At 47.4% G+C, this 11335-nt stretch overlaps 1 protein-coding gene across 1 annotated transcript in view; it reads right to left on the bottom strand.

Moving 5' to 3' along the window:
- LOC119970602 (tight junction protein ZO-2-like) overlaps window positions 1-11335 on the bottom strand; it is a 103989-nt gene that overhangs the window by 75575 nt on the left and 17079 nt on the right. The window contains exon 4 of the mRNA XM_038805490.1: window positions 4685-4787. Within this exon, the coding sequence (XP_038661418.1) occupies window positions 4685-4787 (103 nt within the window). The remainder of the gene's footprint in view (window positions 1-4684; window positions 4788-11335) is intronic.

Here is an 11335-nt window from a genome sequence, read left to right as displayed (position 1 = left end):
GCATTTAATGCCCATCCCCAGTTTGTGAGGTGTAGGTGCACCCACAGTGCTGTTAGGGAGAGGGTTGACCCAGAGACCGTGAAGGAATAGCGGAGGTGCACCCACAGTGCTGTTAGGGAGAGGGTTGACCCAGAGACCGTGAAGGAATAGCGGAGGTACACCCACAGTGCTGTTAGGGAGAGGGTTGACCCAGAGACCGTGAAGGAATAGCGGAGGTACACCCACAGTGCTGTTAGGGAGAGGGTTGACCCAGAGACCATGAAGGAATAGCGGAGGTGCACCCACAGTGCTGTTAGGGAGAAGGTTGACCCAGAGGCCGTGAAGAAATAGCGGAGGTGCACCCACAGTGCTGTTAGAGAGAGGGTTGACCCAGAGACCGTGAAGGAATAGCGGAGGTACACCCACTGTGCTGTTAGGGAGAGGGTTGACCCAGAGGCAGTGAAGGAATAGCGGAGGTACACCCACAGTGCTGTTAGGGAGAGGGTTGACCCAGAGGCCGTGAAGGAATAGCGGAGGTACACCCACTGTGCTGTTAGGGAGAGGGTTGACCCAGAGACCGTGAAGAAATAGCGGTGCATTTCCTGTCTCAAAAATAAATTTCAAGTATCCCATTCTTTCCTTTCCAATTAAGGGGCAATTTAGCGTGGCCCATTTCACTGACCCTTCACATCTTTTCCAAAAAACCTTTTTATTCTCCTCATTTTTATCATTAAACAACCAAAGAAAAAGCAAACAAAAACAAATACAACAACAATCCCCCACGCACAAACCGTCTCCCCCCCCCCCCGCTCAATATACAGACCAAAACAACCACCCGTACATTTAAAAAAACCCACAAATTAACAATCAATCCGTAAACACAGTAAGAAGTCTTACAGCACCAGGTTAAAGTCGAACAGGTTTGTTTCAAATTACTAGCTTTCAGAGCACTGCTCCTTCCTCAGATGAATGAAGAGGTGGGTTCCAGAAACACATATATATAGACAAAGTCAAAGATGCAAGACAATACTCTGAATGCGAGCATTTGCAGGTAATTGAATCTTTACAGATCCAGAGAGGGGTACCCAGCCTTCAGAACAGCGACCACGACACCACACAACCCTGCCATGGCAATCTCTGCAAGATGTGCCAGATCATCGACATGGGTACCACCTTTACACGTGGTAACACCACCCACCAGGTACGCGGTACATACTCGTGTGACTCGGCCAACGTTGCCTACCTCATACGCTGCAGGAAAGGATGTCCCGAAGCGTGGTACATTGGTGAGACCATGCAGACACTGCGACAACGGATGAACGGGCATCGCGCAACATTCGCCAGGCAGGAATGTTCCCTTCCAGTCGGGGAACACTTCAGGAGTCAAGGGCATTCAGCCTCTGATCTCCGGCTAAGCGTTCTCCAAGGCAGCCTTCAGGACACGCAACAACGCAGAATCGCCGAACAGAAACTTATAGCCAAGTTCCGCACACGAGTGCGGCCTCAACCGGGACCTGGGATTCATGTCGCATTACATTCATCCCCCACCATCTGGCCTGGGCTTGCAAAATCCTACCAACTGTCCTGGTTTGAGACAATTCACACCTCTAACCTGGGGTTACCCCTATCTCTGGATCTGTATCAGCCTCCCCGGACATGCGCCGGAATGTGGCGACTAGGGGGCTTTTAACAGTAACTTAATTGAAGCCTACTCATGACAATAAGCGATTTTCATTTTCATAAAGACTTCATTACCTGCAAATGCTCGCATCCAAAGTATTGTCTCACATCTTTGACTTTGTCTATATATATATATATATATATATATATATATATGTTTCTGGAACCTACCTCTTCATTCACCTGAGGAAGGAGCAGCGCTCCGAAAGTTAGTGATTTGAAACAAACCTGTTGGACTTTAACCTGGTGTTGTAAGACTTCTTTCTGTGCTCACCCCAGTCCAACGCCGGCATCTCCACATCAATCCATAAACAGTGTAACCAAAGCCAACAATAGCGCCAACCCCGGGCCCCCCAACGTTCAATGGCAACCAATTCTTGGAAGTGTACAATCAACAGCCCCCAGGTGTTGTGGAACTCTTCCTTCATCTTCTTCAGCTGAGGTTTCACCTTCCCGAAAGTCAAAGAAATCCACCCCCTCCCCCCAAACCGTGTCACAGGGTGGGGAAGCTGGCCTCCACCCCAACAGGACTGCCTCCGGGCAATCAGCGAGGCGAAGGCTAACATCTGCTCCCGCACACGCGTGTCGCACGAGCCGGTCCAACCCCCGGAAAAGGCTTCCAGAGGCCTGGTTCCAAGTTCACAAGCACAACCCCCGAGATGACCGTAAAACCTTCCCTCCAACAAACCCCTCACAGTCCACGTAACTATCCTAACCGGGGGTCTCTCACCCCCCCCTCCCCTCCTATCCACCATCCTCACAACTCCAGGCCCTGCCCACTGGGCTTCGCCAGCCCCATTGTTACCATCGAGCCCCTCCTCCCCAAATCCTCCCATCCACTTCCCTCTCGAAAACACCTCACCCAGTCTCGGTCCCATCCCCCAACATTTCACACCTCCTCGGCCCATCGAAACCTGTTCTAACAGGCTCTGACGGCCGCAACCCTTGGCCCTCCCACCACATTCCCGTTACCTCTGCACATCTGTGGGTCGTGGGGGTGCGGCCCACGCAGCACAGGGATAAATGTGCGAACTCCACACCGACAGTGATCCAGGGCTGGGATCGAACCCGGGTCCTCAGCGCCGTGAGGCAGCAGTGCTAACCACTGCGCCGCCGTGTCGCCCAAGACATGCATTTTTAGTCGGGATGATTGGCGTCTTGGGAGTGGAATTCACAGGGGGTGGTGTTCCCGTGCGTCTGCTGCCCTTGCCCTTTCTGGGTTGTAGGGCATCATGGGCTAGGAAGGTGCTGTCGGAGGAGCCTTGGGGAGGTGCTGGGGCAATTGAAATTGTCCTAAATTCAGATCTCGGTATTGTGGCCAGTTTCCACAGTCCTGTTAAAGCGGAGACACCAAAGTAGCTGCAGAGGGATAGGGGGAAATTTAATAGCAAAATCAGGAGGGGCTTTGGAAGGGTAAATAAGGAGAAACGGTTCCCACTGGCTGGGGAGTCAGAAATCAGAGGGCACAGCTTCAAAGGTGATTAGTAAACAAAGAGGCGACATAAGGAAACTCTTTTAAAAAACAGAAAAGAATGCGCTGCCTAAAAAGGAACCAGATTCAAGAATAACCTTCAAAACAAAGGCATTGGCTAAATACTTGAAGGGGGGGGGGGATCACTGGCCTGAGGTGAAAGGGCAGAGAAAGCGGAATTAATTGAATCGCTGTTTCAAATAAACTTCGGGCCAAATGGCCTCCATCTGCTATCTCATTTTATGATTCCGTGCAGGAAGAGGCCATTTGGCAATCTTTGGATGAGCTGTTCAATTAGCTCCTTTCCGCTTCCTTTAGCAAGATATTTGAGTCACAGCTTTACCGAAACGAGTCCCTTTGGCCCATCCTATCTGTGCCAGCCATCAGGCACCTCGTTGCAGGGTCCCTTGCTATTTGTTTTTTTTTTTAATTTAGAGCAACGAATTATTTTTCTCCCCCAATTAAGGGGCAATTTAGCGTGGCCAATCTATCTACCCTTGCACATCTTTGGGTTGTGGGGGCGAAACTCACGCAGACACGGGGAGAATGTGCAAACTCCACACGGACAGTGACCCAGAGCCGGGATCGAACCTGGGTCGTCAGTGCCAAGAGGCAGCAGTGCTAACCACTGCGGCATCGTGCCGCCCCCTGGCGAACGGTATTTGGCCTGGAAAAAAAATGTGAAGGGTGATGCCAATTGGGAGGACGAACAAGGCAATGGAATAAACAATGAAAGGTAGGGCGCTAGGAGGTACAAAGGGCTTGGGGTGCATGTCCAGGGATCCCCAAAGGCAGCAGCACAGATAGATAAGGTGGTGAAGGAGGTCTATGGTATATTTGACTTTATTAGCCGAGGTATAGAATATAAGAGCAGGGAGGTTATGATGGAGCTGTATATAACACACGTTAGGCCACAGCTAGAGTGCTGTGTGCAGTTCTGATCGCCCCACTAGAGGAAGGATGTGATTGCATTGGAGGGGGTTCACTGGGATGTTGCCTGGACTGGAACGTTTCGGCTAAGGAGAGAGGCAGGTTGGGCTGGGGCTGTTTTCCTTGGAGCAAGGTGGCGGGGGATCGGATTGAGGTGTACAAAGTTATGAGGGACGTAGATAGGGAAGATGGGAAGGAACATTTCCCCTTCATACAGGGGTCAATCACCAAGGGGATAGATTTACGGTAAGGGGCAGGAGATTTAGAGGGGAGATGAGAGGAAACGCTTTCACTCAAACTCTCTCCTGAAAGGAAGGGTGGTAGAGATGGGAACTCTCCCAACATTTAAGAAGCATTTTCGATGAGCCCTTGAAATGTGTAGGAGCCAAGACCACGGGACCAAGTGTTGGAAAACGAGGTTAGAATAATTTGCTTCCACTGCCCTTTCCGGCGGCACATTCCAGATCACTGTGCAAAGGAGAAAGCACAGCAGTGGTAGCAATAAAGTCACTTTCTGATTTCAATGGTTTTTGAGAACGCGGATGTCTAAAGGTTGAGACGGCAGGGCAGCAAACATTTCTCGAAGATTAATATTCACTCTTAGTGATTTCAATCAGCACTTACGATTTGAGCTATTTTCCCACATTTTCTCAACTGTTGCACAGCAAAGGAATGAGGCACATTTTCCATCGGATGGCCATTAACGTTTATCACTCGGTCATTCTCTCTGCCGAGGGGGGGGGAAAAAAAACAAACACATTCACAATTACAGAGTGTGCAAAACTCCCTTTGCAGTTCTGGCACATATGGTTTGATTACATTCAGGAAATAACCAAAAGAATTTAGAGAATGTTTGTTGAAGTCGGTTGGAGGCTAGCTCTTTCAAGACGATTCAAGGGAGGTACAATAAGGAATTCCCTTTATTTGGAATACTGGGTGCTTGGGAAGCTACGTAGTTCCAGCCTCCCCTCACACTTGCCCATCCTTGGGAACAGTCGTGGCTCAGTGGGGTAACATGCTCACCTTTTGAGCCTGTAGGTCGTAGGTTCAAGTCCCGCCTCAGAGGCCTACACAAAATCTAGGCCGACACTCAGTGTGGAGGAGGGAGATGCACTGACAGAGGTGCCATCTTCTTGGATGTGATGCCAAACAATGCCCCCCATCTGCCCTCTCAAATGGGCACAAAAATGCCATGGCATTACTTTCGGGAGCAGGGCATTTGTTTTCCTGCTGTCCAGGCCGCCATCTATCTTTCAATGAACAAGGAAAGTGATTTGATCACCATCACATCACTCGCCATCTTTGGGACCTTACTGTGCAGAAATTGGTTGCTCCATTTCCAATGGCAGGTCATCATTGGGCGTAAAGCACTTTGGGATTTCCAGGGGTCATAGAAAAGACCATGGAAATGCAAGCCCTTCTTTATATATTGCTGCAGTAAAGCTTCAAATATGTTGTCGCTAACCTCTGTGGCATACGAGTAGATGTTAATGGAGACACAAAAATTAAACCTGGGAACAAATATTGGGGACGTAATTTTAACGAGAGTTCAAATTAGATCAAAGAACTAGTGACAAAATGCAAAGTGTTTTGCATTAATTCCCCAAATCAAGGCTGGATTACGGTCTGTCAAAATCACCCGTTATATCAATTCAATATTTAACAAGGGTCCTACAAACCTCAATTCAACACACACACACACACACACCCGTAAACATTTAATTACAAATATGACAAAATCAAAGCACTGCGTTAGGACAAAATATAAAACAATGCAATAACGTGGGGTTTAAATTACATCGGCATTCAGGCCCAATTGTTCCTTTCCCCGTATCTATGAGGTGAGTCACACAGGACCAAGTAATGTAGCATAAAAATATCTGCGCATACATTTGCGAAAATATTCTAACTCAATGTGATTTTTGTATGTAAACCGGTACCTGTCACAGGAGCCCGTTTAGATTTTTCGGAGCTGGGGCAGCCAATAAGCCTGCCTACCTTTTTTGGATATTAAAACATCTAACCAGGATTTTTTTTAAAAGCCCTGTTCGGAACGATGTGTAATTTTTAAGTTGAAGTGTCATGTATGGCACCTTTAATTTAGGTTTTTGCTAACGAACCCGGGGGGGGGGGGGGGGGGTGGGGGGGGGGGGGGGGGGGGGGGGGGGGGGGGGGGGGGGGGGGATGTTATAACCTGCCTGTTTACCATTGGCTGGGGACTAATGGCACTCCCACAATCCTCTGGGAGTATGAGCTTCCCCAATGAGGGGGGGGGGGGCGGAGAAATCATTAGCAGACTCCCTGCATAAATAGAGCTGGTCAGTTTGGAACCGGGGAGAGAGGAGTTTGGCAGCAAGAGAAGAAGTTGTTGCTGCTGTTGTATATATATGTTAATTTGTAAATAAATGTTATTTCTTTGTATCCTGAAATCTCGTGCTGGATTCTTCGTGGCCCTCACAAAAGGGGAGAAAAACACGAAGTAGCAAAAAACTTTCCTATTGCCCAAAGACACTGACCCAGGGACTGAAAAGGACAGAAGAGAGAGGTCAGTGCGCGTAACAGATTGAAGACAGAGAATTTCAGCTCACTGAGAAGCAAACACCACAAGACGACCAGTACAATGGTTGACTGAATGTTCAGTTGTCGAACCCATTAATCAGTTTAATAAAGGTGCGACTGAATAACCTGAGGGTAGTAGAGTGCATCTTTTGGGGAGTGTCTACGGGAGAGATACAAGTTGGGTGAAAAAATTGAGTGAATTCTCAGGAATTCAGCAGAAGAAAACCATCTGTAACTGTACCAGGTCCTTTATGTGCCAAGCTGCTGGTAACTCTTCACTAGATTGTGTGTCTGTAAAGACAATGTAGGGCTAACAGATGGCGTGAATTTGAAGAGGCATATTTGTATGGAGATCCTTCCAACCTTCTTCTCCGATATAAGATAGTCACTTTTTCTTGTTTAATAAATGCTTTGTTCTGCACATTAAAAGTTCATAAGCAGACTCGTGAATGTGTTCAGTAACTTTCCTCCACGGTTTCTAAACAAAAAGTAAGGGTCCGGGGCAGCACGGCGGCACAGTGGTTAACACTGCTGCCTACGGCACTGAGGACCTGGGTTCGAATCCCAGCCCTGGGTCATGTCCGTGTGGAGTTTGCACGTTCGCCCTGTGTCTGCGTGGGTTTCGCCCCCACAACCCAAAGATGTGCAGGGTAGGTGGATTGGCCATGCTAAATTGTCCCTTAATTGGATACTATAAATTATTATTCTTTTTTAAGTTTAGGGTCCAACAGGGCAGCACGGTGGCCTAGTGGTTAGCACAACCGCCTCACGGCGCTGAGGTCCCAGGTTCGATCCCGGCTCTGGGTCACTGTCCGTGTGGAGTTTGCACATTCTCCCCGTGTCTGCGTGGGTTTCGCCCCCACAACCCAAAAATGTGCAGAGTAGGTGGATTGGCCACGCTAAATTGCCCCTTAATAGAAAAAATAATTGGGTAATCTAAATTTCTAAAAAAAAAAAAGTTTAGGGTCCAACAAGGCAGGTTTCACTCTGACAACACCCAGGTCTCACTTGTTCATTTGCAAGCCCTTTGTCATTTAATTTTCTAGTACCTACCTAGCTGTCTTGCGATGCTTAGGAATACAGCTCTACATCACTTAATTTGTCCACTTTGAAAAATGGACAGTGATTTATGGCAGTCAAAAGTAAAACCCAATATCTTAAGTATCAGTCTAACTTTTCCATTTATTTCAGGCAGAAACAGCAAAGGCAGGAACAAAAGGCCAGTAAACAACACCTCGCCGAGGTGTGCTGAACGGCCCTAAAGAGCCGTATTTATGTGCTAAAGGCACCTGAAACTTGTCACAGCATGAACTTTTACATGCTTCAGAGTTTTTTAAACTGCGAAGTACAAGTTCTGCTCAGGAGTCACTCGATTATTAACGCCATGGGGCAGGCTGTCAATCCATTGCCCTCACAAGAACTCGCCTGCAATAAAATGGTGGGGGCTACAACAATATTTCAGAAAGTCTTGCCTTCCGAGTGTCACATTTGCACCCTATTATTTTCCCATTACGCATGGCTCTGCTGTTGAAGTCAAAGAGAACGTGCAGCAAATCCGAACTCAAAGAGTGGTCGGGAATGTACGAACGAGAAAAGTGGAGAAGAGTGGAAAATCTGTCAATGAGCAAATAAAACTTATGAAAAGGAATCGACCCAATTGGGGGCCTAGGAGACTTAATTTTTTTTTTTTAAATTGAAAAAGCATTTTAATTTGATCCAGTTTTTTTTTAAAAACAAAAAAGTGCTATTTTCCTCAAATAACTGAAAACCTCAGCATCGACCCGAACGCCTGGTCTGATTTTTGCTCAGAGTCCCGGCCGTTTATTTTCTCATTTGTTCATGAGATGAGAGTGCCGCTGGCTAGGCCAACATTGATTATCAATCTTCAATTGCCCTCGAGAGGGTGGGTGGTGAGCGGCCTTCTTGAGCCCCTGCCCCACAGTCCATGTGGTGTCGGTACAGCCACAGCGCTGTTGACCATATGACAGTGAAGGAACGGCGATACATTTCCTAGTCAGGGCGGTGCGTGGTTTTGGAGGGGAGCCTGCAGGACCTGGGGTTCCCATGTGTCTGCTGCTTTTGCATTTATGGCTGGTGGAGATCACAGCTTTGGAAGGTGCCATTCAAGCTGCCCAAGACAGATCCTGCAGTCTCGTGAATAGTTTTCAGGATCAGTCAAGTGTTATTATTATTTTTTTTAAATAATGTAAAATTAACTGTTTCAATCCTCTTCATCTGCCAATGCTTCCTTCTTGGTTGTTCCCATCACCACCAGCTCTCCCCAGGAAAAGGATCGTTTTAAAAAATAAATTTAGAGTACCCAATTCATTTTTTTCCAATTAAGGGGCAATTTAGCATGGCCAATCCACCCACCCTACACATCTTTGGGTTGTGGGGGCGAAACCCACGCAAACACGGGGAGAATGTGCAAACTCCACACGGACAGTGACCCAGAGCCGGGATCGAACCTGGGACCTCAGCGCCGTGAGGCAGCAGTGCTAACCCACTGCGCCACCGTGCTGCCCGGAAAAGGATAGTTTAGGAAAATCCACAGGGCAAAATTTCAAAAGGAAGCTTTATTCAGGTGCATCTGAGCTGGTGTGCAGCACTGGTAATGTTTCAGTACACCCCACTCCGTCAGTTCGGGTGGGAGGGAGAGGGGGAAAAAAAACAGAGCAAGCAGGAGAGAACAAGGAACAGAGGAAGAAATGGAGTGAGCAGCATAAACAAGGGAGGGAGGAGCATTCACTGAAACACATTGTGTGCAAAAGGAAGTGGGGACAGTGAAAGAAGGCCAATTGTTACCCGAGCTATAGTATTGAATATTAATTCATAATTAATAATAGAATAAAAATGAGTAATTATTAGAGAATAAATTATAATCATTGAATTTACAGTGCAGAAGGAGGCCATTCAGCCCATCGAGTCTGCACCAGCCCTTGGAAAGAGCACCCTACTTATGCCCACCCCTCCATGCTATCCCAGTAACCCCACCTAACCTTTTGGACACTAAGGGGCAATTTAGCACGGCCAGTCCACCTAACCTGCACATCTTTGGACGATAAAGGAAGAAAGAATCTCATCTTAGGTTTACTTAGAATCAAAACAATATAAACAGGCCATTTGGCCCGACTGCCCCATGTCAGTATTTAGGCACCACAGGCGCCAACTTCTACCCAATCAAACAATCTCACTACGGCATTAAGTTGATTGGACACCAACTTGCAAATTAGAGCTGGTCGGAAGGGAAGCAACCTGAGAACGGCAATCATCGTGGGAAATGCATTCTAAAAGAGTCATGCAGAACAACCATCTGATCGTAGGAGGAAAAACGACAATATAATTAACGGAAAGTACAGCAAAGAAGCATTGAGCATTGTCAAATCCAGTCTGTAATAGTCTCCCTGAAACACAGACTATTGGGCACAGTTTGGGTCCCCTTATTTGAGGAAAGATGTAGTGGTATTGGAGGCAGTTCAGAGGAGGTTCACTAGGTTGATTCTAGAGACAAGGGGTTTGTCGTATGAGGAGAGATTAAACAGTTTAGGCCGACACTCTTTAGAGTTTAGGCTTATACTCTCTACAGTTTAGAAGAATGAAGGGAGATCAAACTGTGGTATGCAAGATGATGAAAGGTATGGTTAATATGGATGTGGAGCAGATAGAACATAGAACAGTACAGCACAGTACAGGCCCTTCAGCCCACGATGTTGTGCCGACCATTTATCCTAATCTAAGATCAGCCTAACCTGCACCCCTTCAATTTACTGCTGTCCATGTGCTTGCCCAAGAGTCGCTTAAATGTCCCTAATGACTCTGACTCTACCACCTCCGCTGGTAGTGCATTCCACACACCCACCACTCTCTGTGTAAAGAACCGACCTCTGACATCTCCCCCATACCTTCCTCCAATCACCTTAAAATTATGTCCCCTCGTGACAGCCATTTCCACCCTGGAGAAAAGTCTCAGGCTATCCACTCTATCCAAGCCTCTCATCACCTGGTACACCTCTATCAAGTCACCTCTCTGCCTTCTTCGCTCCAGTGAGAAAAGCCCGAGCTCACTCAACCTTTCTTCATAAGACATGTGCTCCAGTCCAGGCAGCATCCTGGTAAATCTCCTCTGCACCCTCTCCAATGCAGCCACATCCTTCCTATAATGAGGTGACCAGAACTGGACACAATATTCTAAGTGTGGCCTAACCAGGGTTTTATAAAGCTGCAGCAAAACTCAATCCCCCTGTTAATGAAAGCCAACACACCATACGCCTTCTTAACAACCCTATCAACCTTGGTGGGAACTTTGAGAGATCTATGCACATGGATCCCAAGATCCCTCTGTTCCTCCACACTTCCAAGAATTCTGCCTTTAACCCCGTATTCAGCATTCAAATTCGACCTTCCAAAATGAATCACTTCACATTTATCAAGGTTGAACTCCATTTACCACTTCTCAACCCAGCTCTGCATCCTATCAATGTCCTCTTGTAACCTGCAGCAGCCCTCAACACTATCTACAACTCCCCCAACCTCCGTGTCATCGGCAAACTTACTAACCAACCCTTCCGCTTCCTCATCCAAGTCATTTATAAAAACCACAAAGAGCAGAGGTCCCAGGAAAGATCCCTGTGGGACACCACTGGTCACCGACTTCCAGGCAGAATACATTCCATTCACTACCACTCGCTGTCTTCTTTAGGCCAGCCAATTCTGTAT

This window comes from Scyliorhinus canicula, chromosome 8 (assembly GCF_902713615.1).
Source record: "Scyliorhinus canicula chromosome 8, sScyCan1.1, whole genome shotgun sequence".
In the NCBI taxonomy this organism is placed as follows: Eukaryota; Metazoa; Chordata; class Chondrichthyes; order Carcharhiniformes; family Scyliorhinidae; genus Scyliorhinus; species Scyliorhinus canicula.
Note: the sequence above shows the minus strand (reverse complement) of the source record. Positions and strands in the feature narration are given on the sequence as shown.